The sequence below is a fragment of the Sorex araneus genome, chromosome 2, assembly GCF_027595985.1.
Source record: "Sorex araneus isolate mSorAra2 chromosome 2, mSorAra2.pri, whole genome shotgun sequence".
Taxonomy (NCBI): Eukaryota; Metazoa; Chordata; class Mammalia; order Eulipotyphla; family Soricidae; genus Sorex; species Sorex araneus.
In genome coordinates this window covers 55093687-55118660 of record NC_073303.1, presented here as the reverse complement: position 1 = coordinate 55118660, position 24974 = coordinate 55093687, and the positions used below count along the sequence as shown (strand labels likewise).

The 24974-nt window shown below is 42.7% G+C and overlaps 1 protein-coding gene across 1 annotated transcript in view; it reads right to left on the bottom strand.

The window, feature by feature from the left end:
* RP1 (RP1 axonemal microtubule associated) overlaps positions 1-24974 on the bottom strand; it is a 209597-nt gene that overhangs the window by 10999 nt on the left and 173624 nt on the right. Inside the window, exons 26-27 of the mRNA XM_055124422.1 lie at positions 10830-10984; positions 6837-6915 (exon numbers count right to left, since the gene is read on the bottom strand). Of these exons, the coding sequence (XP_054980397.1) occupies positions 6837-6915; positions 10830-10984 (234 nt within the window). The remainder of the gene's footprint in view (positions 1-6836; positions 6916-10829; positions 10985-24974) is intronic.

The following is a 24974-nucleotide window of genomic DNA, read 5'->3' as shown; positions in this document are numbered from 1 at the left end:
CCACTCAACACCTTTATTGCAAACCACAACACCTAATCAGAGAGAGAGATCAAAAGGGAATACCTTGCCATAGTGGCAGTGTGGGGTGGGGGGAGACGGGACTGGGGAGGGTGGGAAGGATGTTGGGTTTACTGGTGGTAGAGAATGGGCACTGGTGAAGGGATGGGTTCTTGAACTTTGTATGGGGAAAACATGAGCACAAAAATGTATAAATCTGTAGCTGTACCCTCACGGCGATTCACTAATTAAAAATAAATAATTTATTTAAAAAAAAAACTTTGTGCTTTGTTCCATGTTGGCCCGGCTTTTTTTTTTTTTGGATGTTATAATGGAAAGACGTTGAGCAAAACATTACTGGATGATTGGCTGCTCTATGGCTATACTTAAAATAGGTTGTGCCTATATCTATGAACATAATGACAAAATGCATTGTTTCTATTTCCTTTCCTGGGGAGGCTTGGGCACACCTGCTGGTACTCAGGACTTACTCCTGTCCCTGTGCTCAGGGATAATTCCTGGTGTGCTCAAGGGACCCTATGCAGTGAGAGAGCTGAACCCTATGCAGTGAGAGGCCTCATGCAAGGCAAGTGCCGTCAGCTGTTTTCGATCTTTCTAATTCTACTGAATTCACTGAGGGCAAGGATTAAAATGTCTTTTTTTAATTTTTGGTTTGTTTTGAGGCTACCTACAGAGGTGTTTAGGGCTTACTCCTGGCTCTGTGCTCAGGGCTTACTCCAGGCCAGTTTGGGGGATAATATGTAGTTCCAGAGATCGAACCTGGATCATATGCAGGCAAGGCAAATACCTTATACGCGGTACTATTCTCAGGCCCCGAAAAAGTATTTTTTTTATTTTATTTTATAAAGTTGTGCATGATATTTGATTACATTTAATATTCGAACACCAATCCCACCGCCATTCCACCTTCGCACCACATGCCCATCCCGAACCCCGAACCCGGTTCCCCAAGCAGAACTGAAATAACTTATTTTGTATTGTTTGTATGAATAATCTGCTAAAAATGAGACCAGAAAGGTTTCTTCGAGGAAAGTGTGTGAAGATTGTTGTATTTCACCCAGGAGCCACTAAACCGTTCTATAAGAGGTTGGTAACGTGCTATTTAAGGTTGAGCCTTGTGTGCGTACATATATATATACACATATATGTATGTATAAATACATGGCTCCCTGAGATTGGTTACCTTCCCAATCAAATGTGGCGTGATACTCCTGGTCTATTGGTGATGTACAGTATGAGATGTCGCGCAGCTGTTTGATCCAGGATGCACTCGTGAGTGAGGCTTGTCTGAGCATGTGGAGAGTGGCCATGACCATGGCAGTGGCTGAGTTCTGGAGGTTTTCAGCTGCCAGGGCTGGGTCCTTTGGTTGGGGGGGGGTCTCACCTACCCCCTCTGGGTTGCCCCGAATGAAACAGCCTGGCCAGGGCTCGGGCAGCATGCCTACGGTGTATTGTTCTGTGGTCTCTTCTGAGAGATTTACATTGAGTCCCTAAAATGTCTTTAAGTGATAGTACAGTGGGTAGGGTCTGATTTCTGGCATCCCAGATGGTCCCCTGAGCACTGCCAGGAGCAAATCCTGAGTGCAGAGCCAGGAGTAATCCCTGAGGATCACAGGTGTGACCCAAAAAAGCCAAAGGGGAAAAAAAGTGTCTAGCACAAATGTGCAATCCAAAGATACTAATATAGCTTCATAGTCCTTAATTAAAACCCAGGGGCTGTACCCGTTTTAGAAAATATATCAGAGGCCTGGGAAAATGGCTCAAAGGACTGGACTGTCGGCAGGAGCCCAGTTTAATCCAATTTGGATTAAACATGGATTTCCAAGTTGAAAAAAAAAATGACGTAACTGTCCCTAAACCAAGGCATCAGCCATTAACTTATTCATACACCTTTAGCAAAGCTCACGAGATATCTGCTGCGTGTAATTTCTCATTCCTCCACACCAGATTCTTCTACTCAATGGAATTTTTTCAATCATGAAATATTTTTGGTTTTCAGATTCTTCTAGATGTTGGAACTGGAATCAACACAGTGTGATGTAGCTCAGTGGCACAGCACTTGCCTTGCACTTAGAAAGCCCTAGATTAAATTTCTGGTTCTGTCTCCCCTCCTCCCCACCAAAGAAAAGAGAAATACATAAAACAAAACCAAAGAGTAATGCATAGAGCAAATATTATAGATTGTATTTTTTTTCTTCTGGGCTTGGGGCCACACCGGCAGTGCTCAGGGCTTACTGAGTGTATAGTATGAGATACAAAATTATTGTATCCACCTCCACCATAGCACAGTGGGTAGGGCGTTTGCCTTGCACACAGCTGACCGGGTTCAATTCCTCCGTCCCTCTCGGAGAGCCCGGCAAGCTACCAAGAGTATCCCACCCACACAGCAGAGCCTGGCAAGCTCCCCGTGGTGTATTTGATATGCCAAAAACAGTAATAAAAAGTCTCACAATGGAGATGTTACTGGCACCCACTTGAGCAAATTGACGAACAACAGGATGACAGTGCTACAGTGCTACCTCCACCAAAGTCCTCACAAACTTTCACCATTGTCTCCACACAATCACCAGTCCAGTCTTCACTTTCATCCACTCATCCCAGCAGTGCTCAGCAAACTATTTTGTAATCCAAAACCAAGGTCATCTCTTTTTTATTTCTTTTCCTTTGCATTGTCCCTATATTTAAATGAGGGACATCTCCTGGTATTTGTCCTTCTCCCTCTGACTTATTTCATGTAAACTTTCAGATCCACCTACATTTCAGGGAATGGGACAATTTTATCATTCCTTAGAGCTACATAGTATCCCACTGTGTCTACCATATACTCTTTTCTCTGTCCTTGGGCACTCAGATCGTTTCCATATTTGGGCTATTGTGCTGGACACTGCAATGAACACAGGTATACATGTGTCTTTTAAAAATAGTGTTTTAGTGTTTTCAGGGCAGATACCGGGAAGTGGAATCACTGTGTCATCTGGAAGTTTCTATCGTTACTCCTTTGGAGAATCCTCTAAACTGTTTTCCATTGAGACTGAAACAGATAATATTTTCACCAACAGTAAAGGAGGGCTCCTTTTACCAATCCCCAGTGAAAACAGAAACTCTTTGATTACTACAACTATAATATAATTTAAAGTCAGGAAATGTAGTTCTCCTGTCCTATTTTTTCCCCCTCAGAATAGCTCAAGCTATTCAGGGAGCTTTATGATTCCATACAAAGTTTCATAGAATGTTCTCTTTATAATGCTTTGGATAGGATGGTCATTTTGACAGTGTTACTTTTTTTAAACCTATGCACACATTTTTTTTTTAATTTCCTGAAGTCTGGGGACTGGAGCACAGCGGGTAGGGCGTTTGCCTTGCATGCGGCCGACCCGGATTGGATCCCCAGCATCCCATAGGGTACCCTGAGCACCGCTGGGAGTAATCCCTGAGTGCAGAGCTAGAAATAATCCCTGAGCATCACTGAGTGTGACCCAAAAGGCTAAATAAATAAATAAATAAATAAATAAATAAATAAATAAATAAATTTCCTAAAGTCCTCACATACTTCTTTCAATAGTGAATCAACATTTTCAATGTTTAAATCTTTAACATCCATTGTTAAGTAGATTTTTAAGTATCTTATGTTTAGATACATTTTAATAGAGTTATCTTTTCTATTTTTCTTTTCTAGTTCATTATTTCCATATATAAATGAACTGATTTTTGCGTATTGATTTTGTAGACTGCTACTTTATTGTACTGAATTATTGTATCTATGTATTTCTAGTGGAGTGTTTAGGGTTTTCGATGTATATAATCGTGTACTCTAGAGCAGATAGTGATAGTTTAACTTCTTTTCCAATTTAAATCCCTTTGATTTCTTTTACTTCCGAATAGCTGTGGTGAGGAGTTTCACTTCCAAAACTATATGAATGTAGTTGGAGAATGTGGAAATCCCTGCTTTGCGCCTGCCCTCAGTGGGAAGGCTTCTCTGTTCCACCTGTGAGGATGGTGTTGGCTGTGGGTTTGCTGTAAATGGCCATGCCCATCTTGAGGTACATCTTTTCTATTCTTATTTTGTGAAGGGAATTGATCATGAATGGTCAAATCGTGTCCAAACTTTCCCATAGATCTTTCACTGCAGAGTGACATCCCTGCTGATTATATGATCTTTATCTTTCTTTTTCCTCTATATGGTATATTACGGGCTGGAGCGATAGCACAGTAGGTAGGGCATTTGCCTTGCATGCTTCCAACCCTGGTTTGGTTCCTCCATCCCTCTCAGAGAGCCTGGCAAGCTACCAAGAGTATCCCGCCCGTACGACAGAGCCTGGCAAGCTACCCGTGGCGTATTTGATATGACAAAAACAGTAATAGCAAGTCTCACAATGGAGACATTACTAGTGCCCGCTCGAGCAAATCCATGAGCAAGGGGGTGACAGTGATACAGTGATACAGTGATGGTATATTACATTTATTGATTTGAGTGTGGATTCAGTTTATTAGTGACGTAGGCAGGTAGATGGAGAAGAGCCCCATGCTGACGGAATTCCTAGGAAGTAATTATGTCAGTAGCCACAAGGCTACAACGAGACCAGTGAGCTCAGGAGTCTAAGATTTCACCTCATGTCCACATACCCAGGGAAGCCTGGACACCCTCCCTTCCAATTGAGAAAAGCTCCAGCAGGAACAAAGGTTAAGAAAAGGAACTTCACAGATCATTAACCACTCCCAACTCTACCCCCTTGGCAAAGCCCTAGCAGCGGACTCCTACATAGCTAGAAAGCCCTACATGGGGCAGGTTGGAGAAACTGTATAAAATACTCTTGAACAAACTAAGTGCACATATATGCTGTCAGAGCCCATGTGCTGCTTGTGCCCACATGGCTGAGCACAGGTGGAGCCCGTGGTGCCCAAGCATATGTGTTGCCTTCATCTTCCCTCTTGAGATGTGTATTTGGACTCTGTCTGTCCTTGGAAAAGTCCGTGTTCTCTTTCTTGAGTGTATTCTCTCTCTCTCTCTCCCTCTCTCTCTCTCTCTCCCTCTCTCTCTCTCTCTCTCCCTCTCTCTCTCTCTCTCTCTCTCTCTCTCTCTCTCTCTCTCTCTCTCTCTCTCTCTCCCTCCCTCCTCCCCTTCCACAAAAACCTCCAAATAAAACGTGTCTTTATTTCACTTCTGTGAGAAGGAAAAAGACCTGTAAGGCCTGGGCAAGGCTTTGCTCTCCTGCGGAGTGCAGCCTACTGCTCCAGGGCTCCCTGAGAAACTGGGTGCTGGGAATTAAGCCTCGTGCTGAGATCAAGGGACAGCAGGTGTGGCTTGATGCCCATCTGGTGGGGCTGGCGGGCTCTGGCCCGTGCCGCACAGGGCCTCAGCGCAGACTTTAGGAGTCTCCCCTTCCCAGTCAGCCCTGGGTGGCAGAGGCAGATCGGGAGAAAGCGGCCGTCTCTCTCCACCCCACGCAGGTTGCCTGTGGGGCCACCAGCTGCACTGGGATTTTTTGAGGATCTTTGTATAAATGTTCATCAGAGATGTTGTTCTGCAATTTTATTTTTTGGTACTATATTTTTCTGCTTTTGCATTGATGGTAATATCGGCTTTATAGAAACCACTAGGAAGGATTTCCCATTTCTTTGATTTCTTATTTGACCGAATGATTATGTAACCGTTTGGTCGTCAAGTTTCCAAATGTTATAATACCTCCATGGTATTGCGATCTGAAAAGATACTTGATATGATTTCCATTTTTGTGAATTTATGGACATTCAGATTGTTTCTTGGTGTGTGATAGGTTCAGGAGCTGTATATCTTCAAGGCCACTATCACAATTTTCAGTTTGATCCATTCTGCTGTTGAGACTTCAGCTCCTTTATTTCTACTTGATTGAGTTCTTTTGTTTTTTCATCAATCTCTCCAGACATATTGATTCTCTTTTTAAATGTCTCAGTCAGATTAATACAGATAGATATGATTGTTGTTCTGTGAGGGAAACTGGTGGAAATTCACGGGCACCGAGGGCTGTGGAGGAAGGTGGTGATGGATTGCAAGCACAGAGAGGCTCAGAGCAGCAGCCTGAGACAGCCAACACAGAGCACTTATTTCTACGCAGAATCCTTTGTCTTAATAACCTGGTCAACTTAACTACAATTTTGCTGTGTAAACTCGCTTGCTTGCTGGCTTGCTTCCACATTTGAAGACTTAGAGGCAGAGTGGACCCTTCGTTCAGGTCCCAGAGTTGAACTCCTGGACCATGTATATACACTCTTTCTCTTTGACCCACCTCGGCTCGATGTCTTGATTCCTTGGACTTTCACTAACAGTTCTAAATTCTTTTCTTCATGCAGATTAAAAAGTTCTAATACAGTTGGGGAACTTCCTGGACTTTTGTCGATTTTTGTTTGTACAGCTGAATTCTTTCAATTTTTCTTAGCTTCCCATGACCTGTGCATTTACATTTTCTTTCACCTATGTTTATGACATTTTTAATCATCATCATCTTCATCTTCATCATCATCATCATCATCATCATCCTGTTGATCATCCAATTTCTCGAGTGGTCTCAGTAATGTCTCCATTCATCTTAGCCCTGAGATTTTAGAAGCCTCTCTTTACTCGTCCTTTTCAATGATGCCATATTGGAGGCTCTTTCAGGGCCAGGGGAATGAGACCCAGCATTATATTATGACATTTTTAATAAATTTGCAAAACAAGCTTCCTACCGAAAAGATAAATCTCCACTGTATGAGTGAAATGCAAACACAAACGTTCATAAGTTTGTAACTGTACATAACAGTGATTCTGTAATAAAAAATTTTAAAAAAAAGATAAATCATACCTGGACCAGTTCCATCATGGCTTATTAGAGCTTTCTTCAATTTTCCAAGAGTTACAGCTTCAATGGAAAATATATCAACCTATACCGTGAATAAGTAAATTGAAGGATAATTATGACATTTCGTTTCTCTAGGAAAAAACACCACCACATTATTATAATATTACTAAATCATTTTACTGCTATTGTTACTTCCTTATTATTATTTCTACTATAAAGACCACCAACTACTGCTTTTCAATAGTATGAAAGTTGTTATTTTATAATTGCACAGCATAGTACTTACTATTTTTTTGTACAAAGCTCTCACAAATTCAAGATATAAAATTCTTACTCTTCACAGCCATTTTCTTTGTTTCTCTGCCACACCAAGGAGTGCTAAAGGATGACTCCTGGTTTTGTGCTCATGAATCACTCATGATATGCCCCTGTGGGACTATACATGATGCCAGGGATTGGAGCCCAGTCAGTATATGAAAGCCCAATTGAAGCCCATCCCTCCTGTTCTATGTCTCCATCCTGAGATTTTTTAATACTTAAGCATTAAATCTACAACTACTAGTAATAATATTAGCTAGTATAGCCCATCCTTTTTATGTATTTCATGTATTCTGTTTTTTCTGTATTCACACATTTAACACTCATAAGGATCCATAAAATAAGCAAGATTCATTTTCTTACTTTCAATACCGTAAGATATTCAAATTACCTACAAGCCACAGTTTATCAGCTGGTGAGTGGCCAAGCCAGGGCTCAAACCCAGACTGTCGGCGACCAGAATGCATGCTGTCTGCAGATAGCCATTGCTACGTGCTTCTTAGTAGTTCTCGCTTCTGAATAATCTATATATTAAACTATAAGGTTTAGGAGTGATAGTACAGCGGGTGTTTGCCTTGCACAAGGCCGACCTGGGTTCATCCCCCAGCACCCCCTATGGTCCCCCAGAGCACTGCTACAAGGATCCCTGAGCACAGAGCCAAGAGTAAGCCCTGAGTAACACCAACAAAACAAAATTGAAAAAAAAAAAGACCAGCATAGGGAAGTAAGAGCAGGCAGAAAGAAGGAAAAGGAATAAAATAATAAGACTTAGAGCAGAAATCACTGAAATGGTAGCTGACTAACTGGTGGTGCAAAAGATCAGGGGTCTCCACGGGCTAAACAGTGCTTATGTCACCATTCCTTTATACGCTTAGTTATCTAATTGCTCACAGAGACATTTCGCTACAATTTCCATTGTGTTGTCCTGCTTGCTGGCAAAGTCGGAACCACTTTCCACGTCTACTGTTTGGTCGTACTTTCTCATGTTGAAGTACATATTCAAATGTCATGCTTATATTTTAAATGGTGTTGTCTGTCTTTTTATTTTGATTTTCATGTATTCTATGTGGAGATTAGAAACAAGTTCTTGGCTCACATATGTTTTACCTTTTTCTAATTCCTCTGTTGTGTGACTCTGTTTACTCTGTTTACCTTTTTACTCTGTTCATTTTGTTAAGGAACAGAGCTTTTAATATAAGGATGGTAGCACTGCACTGCAGCACTGTCGTCCCATTGTTCATCAATTTGCTCGAGCGGGCATGAGTAATGTCTCCATTGTGAGACTTGTTGTTACTGTTTGGGGCATATCGAATACGCCATGGGTAGCTTGCTAGGCTCTGCCGTGCAGGTGAGACACTCTCCGTAGTTTGCCGGGCTCTCCGAGAGGGACAGAGGAATCGAACCTGGGTCGGCTGCGTGCAAGGCAAATGCCCCACCCACTATGCTATCGCTCCAGTCCACAGGATGGTATAATGTATAAATTTTTTCTTATATTTCATATTTTCTTTTTATTTTGGGGTGAAGGGGGGTGGGTTCCTAAGTGGTGTTTGGGGGTTGGGGATGGGAACTTACCAGTGATCTGTACTGGGGCCTCTAGGGCCACACCTGCTGATGTTTAGGGAGCCCTGCTAGGCATGCATCTTAACCACTATATCATCTCCTGTCTGTTTGTTATATTTGTTTTTAAAATATAAATCTATATTTGGATGCCCATATTCATATCATAGCAGCATCATTAACCAAAAGACAGAGGCCACCTGGGCTGCATTTATAATGAATAGATGTGCCAATAAACAGAATATGGGATATACAATGAAATTCTATTCAGTCTTTTTTAATAGCAAATTTGCAGACAGGATGGACATGAATGGATAGTAAAAACATCCTGCTAAGTGAAATCACCAGTAGTAAAAAGCCAACACTTAGGATTCTTCAGGGAGTCTGAGTCATAAAATAAAGAGGAAAATGAGGATTACTAGGATCTGGGCCAAGGAAAGCGGGTGAAGGAAGGAATTATTATTTCACGGACATAGAGTTCAGTTATGCAAGACAAAGACATTTCTGGAGTTTGATGGAGGGAATGCTTTGCAGTCTGAATGCATTCATGCCACTAGATTATATACTTCAAAATGGCTGAGAGTGATTTCCACATTTTCGATGTTTAACCATGACTAAAAATATTTAAAAATATTAATATAGTCCAAATTCATGAAGATTGTCTTATATATTCTAGATATTTTGTTGTTTTACCTTGTACAATATTTGCATTGACCTGATTTTAAGATTTCACACAAAATAAAGTTTACAATTTCTAATTTTTTCCTATTTGATATTCATTTGATTTTCAGAAATTATTTTAAAAATATCAGTTTTTGAAACTAATACAAAGATTTATGTTTTTTTCTGGTTCTATTTTCTCACTTTTATTTATTAGTCTTGCCTCAGACAAATTATTGATCTTAATTACCTTAGCTTTGAAATGTCTTGGTACTTGGTAGTTTAAGCCCTCCAGCTTTGTTTTTTTTTCCAATAGTATTCAAGCTTATTTGGGAGGAATTTGACTCTATGTTTCCAGAAGAAATATCAAAATGGAAAATTTTCATTAAAATATTTCTGGGATTTTGATTGGTAAAGCATTGAATTGGTCTACATTGATGATATTACATCAAAGTAAAGATAAATAGGAGAGAAGTAAGAACTTCATAATATTGAGTCCCCAATTTAGGAAAATAATCACTGTTATCTTCATCTTTTAATATTCTTCAATAGTATTTTGCCATTTTTCAGTTGAGGTTTATTATGGCCAGCACTGAAGAAGCGACTGTAGGATGGGTTCGAGTGGGTGAGCCTGATGGCCGCAAGGACCCCCTATGTCCTTGGTTCTGGGACACGTGATCCCTTTTCCAAGCGGGTTGAGCCACTGTTGCTATTTGTGTCTCGCCGGTCGTCTGGGGTTCGAGAGGAACTCTTACAGCAGTGAGTCTAGAAAGAGTGTCCTTCCTCTGTCCTGGAGCTCTACCCTCCTTCACAGAGCGTCACGGGATGGACTGGCTGTTAATGACCCGTGGGACCCACCCGGCTCCGGCTTGAGAGGAACTGCACCAAGCTCCCACCTTCAATGTGGGGAGTCGCGAGAAGGGCTGTGAGGGTCTCTCGGACTAAACCCCAGCCTCGTGAGAGCTTGTATGTCTCTGCACACTATCTCCGTCTCTCTTCTGCCACTTTCTGCTTGGCTTTCTGCTTCACTGACAAGAGGCATGCAGTGCAGAATTACCAGGTTCCCTTCTTTGCAGGGTCTTGGGCTCTCAAGTTCTCCTTTGGAAGCTCAGAATAACTTTAAAACCAATTTAAAAGATGCTACCAAAGATTTCTCATTGTCAGCTATTTATGACCAGAAGGTTTCTCTTGCCGGAAGTAGAACCTTGACTGGTTCTTGCTGTTGTTGTTAACTCTCTATAGAATTAAAAACCTGAAACCTATGATTATAGTCTACCTGGATAAGACCCACCTACGCTCAACTCCAGAATAAAGGGATGCATCCCAAGCAATGAATCCCTTTCCCTTTACATCCTAATTGGGATCAGGTGCACATCTGGGGACTTTATGCTCTTTGGTTTGGTTTTTAGTGAAAATATAGGAGGGATAGTGGACAAGAATCAATAAAGATCTTTCCATTACCTGACCACACCGAAACTTGACTTTGTTATTTTTTGATTGATGAAGCTTTCGATTCCCTGAATCTCCTCTGGTGCCGATGAGGTTGATAAATACATTAGATTCCGTCTCTGCACCCGGCTTCCTGCCAGTGTGCATGTAGATATTGTAAACCACCACTGAAATGTCAGACATATGACATTATTATCCTCAATTTTATGACAGCTTTGAATGTACTTCAATACACTAGAAGGGAACCAGATTTGGCTTCAGCTTCTTGACATGCGTTGCTTTATGGAACTTGGCTATGGTCATTTTTATATGTGCCCCTGATCAAATATATTTTATGTTTACTCCTCTTATGTAGACTTTAGCTATTCCCAGAACTACTCTTTCAAAATAGAGTTAGCAATTATGGACTTCAATTAACTACTACACTTGCACAGTTATTATGAGAAGTTGTATTTGAAAAGAAAAAGAATAAGCTCTCTTCTTTCTTAATTAGATGAAAGGGCAATTTTCCCCCTAAAGTTTGACTCTTTAATCACAGTTGACCACTGAAGCTATTACTTCATGAAGATTACTAGTCCAATCACAGATATTTTTAATAGATCTCTAGAGAGCGAAGATACAAAGATCCTGGAGAGATGCAAATTTATATATAAGGCACATATAGATTTTTTTAAAAAGGAGCACAGTGAGATACCAGCAAATTATAATCTACTATATTTAACTTCAGAATTAAGGTGATTTCTGAGTCATTGGTAGAAGTTACTAATTAGAAAAAGAGATTGCTCTTACTGATACTCCTAATATGAATAATATCTTGGATCCAGGGAGTACTTTTTATTCCAAGAACTTGGAACTCTTTATAAATCAGATTGTGCAATTGAACAGTTACATTTATAGAAATTCACATTAACATTTTCCAAAGAACTCAGACATGAAAATTCAACAAGTAAGAAAACAAGGTAAGTGAGAAACATCGCCTGTTCCTATCATGCCTGACCTTTAAGAAGACAAATGTGGTATATTGGAAACTGTGTAAGCAGAGAAGATAAATCCATTTCTTTGCACAGTCTCACATATTCTGAAATACCCCAGAGTGAAACACAGCTGAACTTAAGCAGAAAATTAGAACATGTCATGTTAATTTCAGAAACTCAGAGAAATCTTTTAAATTATAAATATCTAGTCACATTGCCTGTGTAACTTTCTGACCTGAAGTTCATCCAATATGATGCCAGAATTCTTTGTGAAAACAAGTATACGGACAACTAATGACTGAAAAATTTTACAGAGAAAGCATAAATCACTTTTCTGAAAAGTTTTCTTAATTTTACTTGGAGAAGGAACTTGATCTCAAATTTTAAATAAGTTTTTAATATTAAAATATAAAAATAACATATTGGGGGGCCTGGAGTGATAGCACAGTGGGTTGGGCATTTGCCTTGCATGCGGCCGACTCAGGTTCGATTCCCAGCATCCCATATGGTCCCCTGAGCACCACCAGGAGTAATTCCTGAGTACCAGGAGTACTCAGGAGTACCCTGTGCATCGCTGGGTGTGACCCAAAAAGCAAAATAATAATAATAATCACAATCACAATCACAATATCCCGTTTATCACCGATTTCTCGGGCGGGCTCAGTAACATCTCATTTTGTCCTTTCCCTGAGATCTTAGAAGTCTATTTTGACTCGGCCTTCCTAATGATGTTGCACTGGGGGCTCTTCAGGGTCAGAGGAATGAGATCCAGCTTGTTACTGGATTTTGCATATGAATGCACCATGGGAAGCTTGCAAGGCTGTCCCATGTGCGCAGGAAACTCTCAGAAGATTGCCAGTTTCTCCTAGAGGGAGAGGTAAGCTAAAGATATCACTTCTGAGAGCTTGCTTTTAAGTCTCTGGATGTTGAGCGTTGATGGAATTACACACACCTGGGTTCCTCTGCCGGTACCTTCATGCATGAGGCCTGTCCGAATGTGTAGAGAGAAGCCTTCAGCATGGCTGCAGCTAGGTTCCAGTGCTAGGCTCCAGCTTCCCTCCCCACCCCAAGCAGAGCTCCTGGCGGCCGAAGACCACCAGAATAATAATAATAATAATAATAATAATAATAATAATAATAATAAATCGAAGCCATGAATATAGCCCAATAGTCAGGAACTTGCCTTGTATAAGTGCCTATGGTTAGTTTTTGGCACTGCAAATAAGCTAATAAATAAAATGTAGTAACACTGTAGCACTGTCGTCCCATTGTTCATTTATTTGCTCGAGCGGGCACGAGTAACATCTCCATTGTGAGACTTGTTGTTACTGTTTTTGGCATATCGAATACGACACTGGGAGCTTGCCAGGCTCTGCCGTGTGGGTGGGATATTCTCAGTAGCTTGCCCATAAAGTAAAATAAAATACAATGAAGAAAACTTCCATGTAAAGATAACAATGGATTCCTAAAAAGTAATGAGGCCATAATTAGCCCTTGGGTACTGCAGTGTATGTCCCCAGAACCAAAATAATAATTATAAATTTATACTCAAGATTTTTTAAAAAATGTATGTATCCAAAATTGTTTAGAAGATATAACATATTCATAACATAAAAAGTAGCCCTCAATACTCTCATTACCACTGAACAGATAGTTTCCAATTTATTATAGCTTAGTTTATTGTTTTTTCAACTTTTTGATGATGTGAAAAGGATACATATCCAATAAAATGTAAAGTGGAAAATTTGAATTGGAGAATTCTGCTTTTTTGGTGGGGGAGGCAGGAGGGCTCGCACCTGGCTGTACCCGGGACTTCCTCCTGGCTCTGCATTCAGGGACCACTTGTGCAGGGCTCGGGGAATCCTCTGAGGTGCCAGGGATGGAACTAGGGTTGGCCACACGCAGCGCCAATGCCTACCTGCAGTTGTCTCCCTCTGGCCCTCAAGCATTCTGTTTTATACTTTCGTTTTAGTATTCAGTAAACTACACGGGACATTCAGCAATGTTATAAAAGAGGTCCAGAAACAAAGCTCAACAGCCTCGTGCTTGTGGGGAGGAGGGGGCCTGCTTCAATCTCTGTCACCACCTCACCCTCTAGGCGTTGCTGGGAGTGACCCCAAGCACAGAGTCAGGAGTGATCCTCGAGCACCGTAGCTGTGGCACCATGAAATCATTAATTAATAAATATAAAATAAACTGTTGTTGCTCCACTGCAAGCTACTGTGAGTAACATGAGCCTGTTTAAGGCATACTGGGGTCAGTTCCATCATTCACTAAGGTAAGGGTACTCAGTGCATCTTCAGTTTGAGGTGGGGCCAGACACAGTGCTCAGGAGCCTCTCCTGGGAACCTCAGAGGACTGAGGAGTGCAGGGACCCAGACCAGATTTCTGCATGGAAAACTTGGGTTCCAAGCCATCAGTAGCTCCTGAGGCTTCAGCTTAAGACATTTTCAACTGGAGCTGGGTTTATCAGATAATAAAGTGGAAGTGGGAGAAGAAATAGTGCAGCAAGTAGAGTGCTCTCCTTGCACGCAGCAGACCTGGGTTTAGTCCCCAGTGTCCTAAATGGTCCCCCAAGCCCCACTGGGAGAGATTACTGTGCTCAGAGCCAGGAAGTCCTGAGTACCACTGGGTGCAGCAGAAAGGAAGGAAGAAAGTGAGGAAGGGATAAAGGGAGAAAGGAAGGAAGAGGGAGGGAAAGAAAGGAAGGAGGGAGGGAAGGAGGGAGGGAGGAAGGAAGGAAGGAAGGAAGGAAGGAAGGAAGGAAGGAAGGAAGGAAGGAAGGAAGGAAGGAAGGAAGGAAGGGATAAAGGGAGAAAGGAAGGAAGAGGGAGGGAAAGAAAGGAAGGAGGGAGGGAAGGAGGGATGAAGGAAGGAAGGAAGGAAGGAAGGAAGGAAGGAAGGAAGGAAGGAAGGAAGGAAGGAAGGAAGGAAGGAAGGAAGGAAGGAAGGAAGGGAGGGAGGGAGGGAGGGAGGGAGGGAGGGAAGAAGGGAAGAAGGGAAAATGGAAGGAAGGAAAGGAAGGAGGGAGGAAGGGAGGGTGGGAGGGAGGGAGGAAGGAAGGAAGGAAGGAAGGAAGGAAGGAAGGAAGGAAGGAAGGAAGGAAGGAAGGAAGGAAGGAAGGAAGGAAGGAAGGAAGGAAGAAAGGAAGGAAGGAAGGTGGGAGAAGAGGAGGGGAGGGAGGGAGGGAGGGAGCAAGAGAGGGGAAAAGAGAGGGAGGGAAGGAGGGTGGTGAGGGGAGAAAAAACATTCTAGAAGAGCTGTACATGTTAATGCTTTATACAAAACCTTTGCTAGTTACCTGCACCACCTCAAGCATTTCTCAGCACTGTTTCTAGGTGTTGTGAATAAATTTAATTATATGCACACTGAAACACAGAAAGTCCTAACTTGCCATGAAAATATAAATAAAAGTGGTTATATAGTTGAGCATTACAGTTTATTCTCAAACAACAGAAAGATAAGCCATAAATTAGATCATAATATTAACTCAGCCATATGATTCCACTGACAAAAAACACACACACAATTTGGTGGAATCTGTATATTGACTCTGCTCTCATTGTAGTAACCAGATTCGCTATGAAATTGCTATAGCTTTGTGACAGGTGGATTTTTTTTTAAAAAAAAAAGCAAAGTCCATGCCAGTGTATTCACCAAACCTTTTCATTAGTCCTGAAGGCAATATAAAATTCTCCTCTAACTCAAGAGGAAGAGATAATTTAAAGAATGCCTAGTTAATGCATTTCTCAGATGCAGTCTCAAGATGTGCTTTAAATAGAGTCCTAACAGGTGAAGAGCACAGAAAATTCTTAGTCCCTCTCCTTGGTATGGAAGTCAGTCAAGGTTTAACATACCTGCCTTCGAGGCAGAATTCCATATTCTAGCTAATAGATTGATATCATGTTGTCAAAACAAAGACTAACAAAATTTAAAAGTTTGATGATCATTTACCCTCCAGGTGGAAGGAGGTGAACTAAGGAAGCCCAATGCTAAGTCTGAAACGTGAGTTCGAAAAGAACTCAAAATTAGCTCAAATACATGAAAGATATAGGGATGGGTGGGATCAAGGAGACAGTACAGGGGTTAAGGCACGCCCCTGGCATAAGCCCAGCCCTGGGTTAATACCCATTACCACATGGTTCCCAGGCATCTTTGGGTAAATCTGCCCACCCCCCGGCATAAGACCTGGGCAGCAATGCATCCTTCGGCCGTTGCATTGAGTCTCCAGCTGGCTGACTAAGAGTAGCTAGGAGGGACCCCAGGACTCCCAATGACATATTAGGAGCTACTGTCCCACCCCCCAGATAAGAATGGGTGATCACCACACAGAATGGAAGACTTCAAGAGGATTCAAAGAAAATTATGATGAATCAGTCATTGCCACTGCAAAAGCACCCTTAAAGCACCAAATTTGAGTTGTTAATGTTTCCATCAGCCTCATTTAGTTAAAAGTATCTCAAAGAGTTGGATCATCCATATATGTTGAGCATTTCTGCCAAAAGATCTGAGTGTTCTTTTTACTAAAGATTATGCTAGATGTTGCTTTCTGATAGTCAGCAGATTCAGCTGCTCAGAAAGCTTTGCTCACTCGAAGTCTGCCACAAGCACAGAATAAAGTGCCTGTCTTCCCATTTACCGCAGCTCTCATCCAATTCATTTGAAAGCTTCACGGTGCATTCTCACCATGTGGGGGAAATCGCTTCCCACTTGGGCTCGTAACATCACCTTCAACACTGCCCTCCTATTGCTTAACTAGATTGTCATTTTAACAATTTCCCCATTTCTCGGGGAATATCAGTACATGAGTCACTGTCAGAACTCAGCATTCTTCGGGCTTATCAGTGTGTGGCCCATGTAATGAGATTCAGGCTCATCTCATTAGTGACATCTAAGTCTTTCAAAAGTTTTACCTACAGGGCATATTTCAAACACTGTCGGTCAGAATGTGCGCCCAGCATTTGTTAACAATAACTTGTCAGCATAAACACTAAGCACCAGCCCCTCCATGTAGTACTCCTAGGATGTCCCTCACGCAGGAGACCTTGGACTCAGGTCTGTGATGGCTGCTAGAAACATAGAGCTGTGTACCTATACACACTCTTGGGATCGCAAGCTTGAGAAAGGCATGCACTTCTCATGGGGACATGCACTTTCTTAGTTATTCAACATATTCAATGTTATTCAACAAACATGGGTGTGGAGGGGGCATAAATAAAGAACCAAACACAACTTCCCACTCAGGAAAAACTTTTTGAACTTTTAAACTAAACCTCTCAGTGTCTGTATTGCAAACCATAATGCCCAAAAGGAGAGAGGGGGAGACACAGAGAGAGAAAGAAGGAGAGAGAGAGAGAGAAGGAGAGAGAGAGAGAAGGAGAGAGAGGGAGAGAGGGAAAAAGAGAGGGGGGAGAGAAGGAGAGAGAGGGAGAGAGAGGGAGAGGCAAAGTGAAAGGGAGGCAGAGAAAGGCAGAGAGGGGGGAGAGAGAGAAGCAAAGAGAGAGGGAGAGAGAGGGAGGCAGAGAGAAAGAGGGAGAGAAGGAAAGAGTTTGCCATTGAGGCAGGGTGGGGGAGGGGTGGGGGAGGGAACTGGGGCCGTTGGTGCTGGGTAATGTGCCCTGGCGGAGGGACGGGTGCTGGAACACTGTATGAGTGAAACCCAATCATGAACAGCTTTGGTATCTCACAGAAATTTAATAACAAAATATTTTTTAAAAAATAAATTTAAAAAAATGTTTCCCAATGCCTTATAAAAACTAAACTAAGAGTTTGGCGGGAGGAAGCCAGAGCCTCAGTGGGTGGTGTGTTTCCCTCAGCATCAGCTCAGAGGGCAGAAGCCAGCTGTGCCCAGAAGACCCGGCAGAACAGAGCAAGGGTGGGGGATCCCCTGCGGGACAGTCAAACACCAGCCGAATATTCCATGCAGCTCAACTGGGCTTATCAACACACAACTTGTCACCTGTATCACTGCACATGTCTGTCCTTCTGGAAGTCTACGGCCCCAGGCCCGGGGTCTGCGCAGAACTGGAAAAGGTTCAGAGCCGACACCAGAGCCACGGAACAGTGGGCAAGAGTAAGACTAAAAGTACCATGTGACTAGCGACACCACTTCTCGGTGTCTACCCTCGAAACACAAAAACATTAATTCAAGAGGGTCTATGCACACCTCTGCTCATAGCAGTGCTGCGCACAGTAACTGAGATACGGGAACAACCCCAATATTAACTGTGCATGAATGGATCAAGAAGTTGTGGTGTATTTGGACACTGTAAGGAAGCGGACAGTCATGGAAGTCACACCACATGGACGGAACTAGAGGGTGTCGTGCTAATGAAGTGAGTTAGAAGGAAAGGGAAAGATACCCATGAGCCCTGTCATACATGGAAATAAATGATACACAGTGACAGGGCAACAGATGGCCCATGGCTACACAACTGGAGGGTCAGTCCACGGTCCTGAGTCTAGGGGAAGGGACGGGTGCAGGGGGCTGACCACTGGGGCTTTGGGGGAGGGGTGTGGGCACTCTAAGGGCTTAAGTGGCGTGGACAGAACGTGTAAAGTTTATAAACCACAATGCCTCGGTGAAGATAAAATAACACAGAAATCACAGATGTGAAAAACGAAAATTTTTTTTGAATGAATGAGGACGGCATAGATTGCAGACCCCGCAGGGGAGGCCAGGACGTTGGGGGAGCCAAATCTCTATGAGTCAGTCAGTTCCTGCAGAGCAGGAGTAAGACACGTGAAATCTCAGTGATGATGCTGATGCCTGCCCCGGCTGAGGGCCCCTGACCCCTGCCACCAGGGAGCCCACGTCAGAGCTGAGTCCTACGAGCTGCAGACACCCGAGGCTGGGCCTGAGAAGGGAATCTGAGGTCAGTGACTTGGGGCTCTCTGGGAGCTGGTCTTACTGCAGGAGGGAGGGGCAGAGGCGATTACCCCTCACGTGACTGCGGATTCTCCCCTCCCAGACCAGAAGCACTGAGGAACCTCACGGAGCTCCGGAGCTGGGGCCGACCTTTATCAGAATTTCATTCCTAACCTGACCGTAGTTCCGCCTCTCCCCAAGTGAAATTTTTGCTTTTTCTTTATTTTGTTTTTGGGCGACACTCGTGATGCTCGGGAATCACTCCTGGTGGGGTTCGGGCAACCCTTTGCAGCCTCTTTGCAATGCAAGCACTTTCTCCACTCTATTATTTCTCTGGCTGCTTTAGTCGAATTTCGGAGCCGTCAACGTAGATGCTCCTGGTCGTCACTCTGAGATCCACATATGAACCCTGGATCTTCTCCCAGGGAAGACGACTTTGACAGCATTTTTGTTTGTTTGTTCCGACCATCTTCTCAGACTGTAAAAGCTTTATGTTTTTGCTTAAGTCTTTACCACCTTTCTATTTTGTTATGGGATGCTGCCTCATTCATGAATCACTTAATAAAGCAAAGAATATCTTTGAAATTAAAAAAAAAACCACTGAGCAAAGTGTCGTGTCTTCTTCACACCCCAAACTGAGTTTCCTTACAGACTCCTTGTGCTCCTGACTCCCTTTTATTCCTCTTTACTTTAGCTTCCAAGCAGCCTGTGTCCAAGAGCTTTGTCTTCTAGATTTTTTTTTTTGGACCACACCCAGCGATGCACAGGGGTTACTCCTGGCTCTGCACTCAGGAATTACCCCTGGCGATGCTCAGGGGACCATATGGGATGCTGGGAATCGAACCCGGATCGGCCGCGTGCAAGGCAAATGCCCTACCCGCTGTGCTATTGCTCCAGCCCCTGTCTTCTAGATTTAGATCCACATTTGCCAGTGAATGTGGCTCTCCAAACTCGTACCCTATCCAAGGCGCATAATCCATCAGTCCATGGAGTGTTTGAAGAAGAGAAGCAGCAACTAATCTTGCTAAGGCTTGCCACAATGTACTAGAAAGATCTCCAAATGAGCTCATTCTTAATGCCCCCTCAGGAGACCAACAGACACATCCCCAAAGGAGACATATGAATGTCCAGTCAGTTTGTGAATAAAAATGTCCATCCTCAATTGTTATCAGAGAAATGCTAGTTGAAGAGACAGTGAGAATTTACGTCACACAGGTGAGAAAGGCCTAAGGTGAACACTGGAAACCAGGATTGCTGTGATTCAGTCTCCATGGAAAAGAGTATACAGACTTTTAAGAAGAAAGACTAGAGCTTCCCTAGGACACAGTGACTCTGCTTCTTGACATCTGCATGTTCCCTCAACAGCACAAAACATTAACTTGAAAAGAGGTTTGCACACTACACTTCTTATAGCACTAAACATGACCACCAGAATATGGAAATAACCCAAGTCTCCAACGACAGAGGAGTGGGAAAAGAAGTCGTGATGTAATATACAATAGAATTTTACACAGATATAAGAAAAGGTGAGACCCTGCCGTTTGTTATGACCTGGATGGAATTGGAGGGCATCATGAGAGCAAAATAGGTCACAGAGAGAGAAGGACAAGTACTGGATAACCTCACACCTCTGTGAAAAACAGAGAAACAAGCCAAGGTCTACTGAACCAAGGAAGACTCTGTTGAATGCTGACAAGCTCTTGGCCTTGGCATGAGAATGGTTGAGGGGAGAAGGGGCAGGTGACCTCAGGACAGCAGGAAAGGTCTTGAGCACTTGGTTGTGTGGTGAGGACACAGTTACGTTGTGCATCAGAACCGTGAATGTGACCTCCTGCTCCAGAGGAGTTCCAGTTGCCAGGTGGTCTGCCAGCTTCTTTCCAGAAGCTTCTGCAGCTCATTCGATTAACAAAGGGTACCAGATGCAGCCCTGACTTCACCTTTCACCGGGAATACTGAACCAAGACTTATTTTCTTTAAAGCTTCATACCGAAGACACCAATGCCACCAGGGGCATCTATAACCCTCGCTCCCCTTCACTGCCTCCAGCTGCTGAAAGAGTAAGAGTGCTCTCATGCGAGTGACCTAAAACACATTTCCCCAAAGAATTATAGACACAATGGGGAAACTGTGCAAAAGCTGACCAGCGCCAAAGAGTAAAGATAAAGGCCCAGAAGGTTCTACCAGAGCAAAAACACTCTATAACCTCTCAGAAAAAGACTTTAGGGACACCGTGTTATGAATGTTTAATAAGTTTTTTAAAAATAGTACAAGTATCCCCCCAAAAAATGAGAGCAGAAATTTTTAAAAATACAACCAGAAGTGATAGAAATGAAGAGTATGGAATATAATTTTTTTTAAAAAACTCAATGAAAGTAAGGTCTCAACAGTAATAATAGCTGAAGAAGGAAATGAGTGAAGTCCAAGATGGGATGTAAGAAACCTCTGGAAACCGACAGAAGATGGGGGAAAGTCTGAAAATAAATTAACAGCACACCAGAGAACTATGGAATGAGTTCAGGAGGAATAATCTAAGAATCACTGGAGGTCTGAAAAACAGAAAAGAGATTTTGATGAAAAATCTCTAGTCCAAAAATGTCACAGGTAAAATTTTCCAAGAGCTAAGGAGTCCATGCCCAGAGTCAAGAAGCCTGAAAGATCCCAGCCAAAGGGATGTAAAAAATACAGGACACATCATAATCAAAATAACAGAAGCCAAGACAGAGACAGAATATTGCAAGGAGCAAGATCAAAGAAGAAGTTCATATACAAAGGAACTCCCACAAGACTCACAGCAGATCTATTAAACAAAATTCACAAGTCAAAAGAGACTAATGGAATACAGGTTATTTTCTAAAGCTAAGCAAAAAGAACACCCCACCAAGAACACTTATTCAGCTAGATTATCATTCAGTTTGGAAGGAAAAATACAAAAATTCAGGAACAAGCGATGACTTAAGAACTTCAGTCTTAAAACTAGCTTTGCGAGAAACATTCAGGGAGCTTCTTGAAATGACAAGATAAATCTCATAATCACACAAAACTTTGGGTCCTCGAGGCATGGCCCCCAAACAAAGCAAGAACAAGAAAAGCTTAGAGCAGAAATTAATAAAATGGAAAAACAATTCAAAAGATCACGAAGCCAAGAACTGGAATGTTTGTTTTTTGGGGGCCACACCTGGTGGTGCTCAGGCCTTAGTCCTGGCTCAGCACTCAGGGGGCACTTCTGGTTGGGCTTGGGGGGCCAGATGGGCTGTCAGGTTTTGAGCCTGGCTTGGCTATGAGCAAGGCCAGTGCTTAACCCACTATATTGTCTCCAGCCCTGAGAGCTGGTTCTCTGAGGAAACAAGTGAGATTGAGAAATCACTAGCACAGCTCACAGAGAAAAGGAGAAAACTCTACACAAGTCAGAAGGGAAAGGGATTCCACACCAGACTCCAGTGTTATCCAGTGGTCACCAGGGATTACTTTGAAGGTCATGATGTCACAGATCTCGAGATCCTAGAAGAAATGGGTACATTTTTGGATTCCTGTAAACTCCCAAGTTTTAATCAACAGGAACAGATCCCCTCAATGGGCCAATTACTTTCAAGGGAAACAAAACAGTAATCAAAAGTCTTTCCCAAAACAAAAACCCATTCCCAAATGGATTCACACTTGAGCTCTTCCAGACCTTGAAAGAATAGCTATTGCCAATGTTTCTCTCAGCTGAAGAAACAGGAATACCCCCAAATAGCTTTTATGTGGCCAACATTACCCTAGTACCACAAGCAGACAGAAATATAACCAAAACGATAAGAAAACTATAGCATTGTAGCACTATCGTCCCATTGTTCATCAATTTGCTTGAGCAGGCACCAATAACGTCTCCATTGTGAGACTTGTTGTTATTGTTTTTGCCATATTGAATACACCATGGGTAGCATACCCTTGGTAGCTTTCCAGGCTCTCTGAGAGGGATGGAGGAATCTAACCCGGGTTGGCTGCATGCAAGGCAAAAGCCTTACTTGCTGTGCTATCACTCCTATATTCCTGATAAACATATATGCAAGGATTCTCAACAAAACATTAGCAAACCAAATTCAGCAGTGCAACAAAAGATCATTCACTAGGACCAAGTAGATTTACCTTGTGGATGCAAGGATGGTTTAATATGCTCAAGTCAATCAATGTAGTATAGCATATCCATGTAAGGAAAAACAAAAGTCATATGGTCATATCAAAAGACGCAAAATAAGCATTTGACAAAAATCAACAACAACTCATAATTAAAAACTCCCAATAAAATGACAGTTGAAGGAACTTTACTTAAGATAGTTAAAGCCATCTTACACGAGCCCAGGACATGCGTTATACTCCTTGGTGGAAAGTGGAAAGCCTTCTCTCTGACCTCAGCACCCACTCCCACTATTCAATAGAGTGCTGAGGTCCATGCCACAGCAATTAAGTATGAGAGAGATTTCGAATGCTCCTCAGATGGAAAATAAGGTGCCAAACTCTACTAAAGACCCAAAGACTCTACAAAAGAACCTCCTAGAAACAATTAACTTGTGCAGTACAGTGGCAAAAATCAATGCACAAAATCCACAGCTTTTCTACATGCAAAGAAACAAAAGGGAAAGAAGAAAACTAGAAATTGAGTTTCCATACGACCCATATTACCCACTTCTTGGTATCAACTCTAAGGGCCCAAAAACTAAATCCAGAAAAGATATTTTCACTTTTATGTTCATTGCAGCACCATTCACAAATGCTAAAATCTAGGAACAACCCTCATGTTCAAGAACAGATGACTGGAGAGAGAAACTGTGATTCGTGTACACGGTGGAATCATATTCAGATACAAGAAAAGAGAAAATCATGCAATTTGCTGCTACATGGATAACTCTGGATCCAGAGAGTACCATAATCAATGAAGGGATGAGAGGGAGGAATAGATCAGAATTATCTCCCACATGTGTAGGATATTAAAAACAAACAAACAAAACATAGTAACTTGGTAACAAATGCCTGCAAACAGCAGAAACTGAGAAGTGGTTGTTAGTTTACTATGGCAGGGGGTGGGGAGGGGTAGTACAGAGAGGGGCAGGACAGCACTGGGACAATCGTCGGGGGGAGCAAACAATCTGGTGGAAGATGTGGTGGAGGGATGTTTTCTGCATGAAACCCTGCCATGGATAGTACCATAAATGAGGGTATATTTTAAATTTTTTAACTTAAAAAATTTAAGTCAATGGTTTTTTTTTGAAGAAAATCATAAATAAATGTATTGTAGTAAAAAGGGTGGTGCTAGATCGCCCTTGACCCTGGTGTTTAGAGAGAAGACAGGGATAGAAACAAACGCAGGGGGAGAGAAGAGAGCAGGAAGCAGTGGGTGAACAGGCGTCAACTGTACTGGTGATCCCGGTGGGTGGGGTACCAGAGACCCAAAACACAGACTCAACAGCTCTGGAAACTTGAGATCTAAGCTGCACACTGGAACTTGGTAATGTGCCTGTCAGGATGACAGGCAGAGAACAGGGTGAGGGTCGAGGCGGGGAGGGAACCTGGGAACACTGGTGGAGGGAAGTTGACGCTGGTGGTGGGGTTGGTGTTGAAATAGTATATTCCTAAAACTCGGCTATAGATAGCTTTGTAAACCACAGTTTCTTTAATTAAATGAAAATGTATTTTAAAAAGAATAAAAGGAAACCATAAATGTTAGCATTTTTGTAACCGTGTTACCTAAAATGCAGTCGTTTTAATTTTAACAAAAGTAATAAAATAGATGAATAAGTAAATGGCCCTCGTCTGTTGGTGTTGAGTGATCCGGTAGCGTCACTCTCTTTAGTCCCACCGTCGGAGTTCTCATTTGCTACAAAGACACGCTCTGTTTATCAACTACGTCGTCATATAAAAACCCCAGTCTCCCGGTTCTTTCCCTAATGTGGCAGAATTCCCTCCTGCTCTCAGGGCATATGGTTCGAATTCTCGTTATGAATCGCCTTGGGACCTTCTCTGGAATCACATGCCTCTGCAACAGTGGCAGGCAGATGGACACGTGTGTGCATGCAGAATGTGACAGAGCCGTCCCGCTGTCAAATGGCCATGGCACCCGACCTTGCAGCCCCTTCCCCACCTGGAGACACACTGCCCTCTGCCCGCTTCGACGGCATTAGCACATCATGCGGATCATCAGAATTTCGGGAAAGCTCTCTAAGGTTTTGCGGGTCAGCCTCGCCCCGGCCAAAATGCACACAATATTTTCAGGGAATGGAGGTTGCAGCTGATGTTTCCTGAACTCTGTCCGAATCAGAAAAAAAAGCAAAGGGAGCTTCT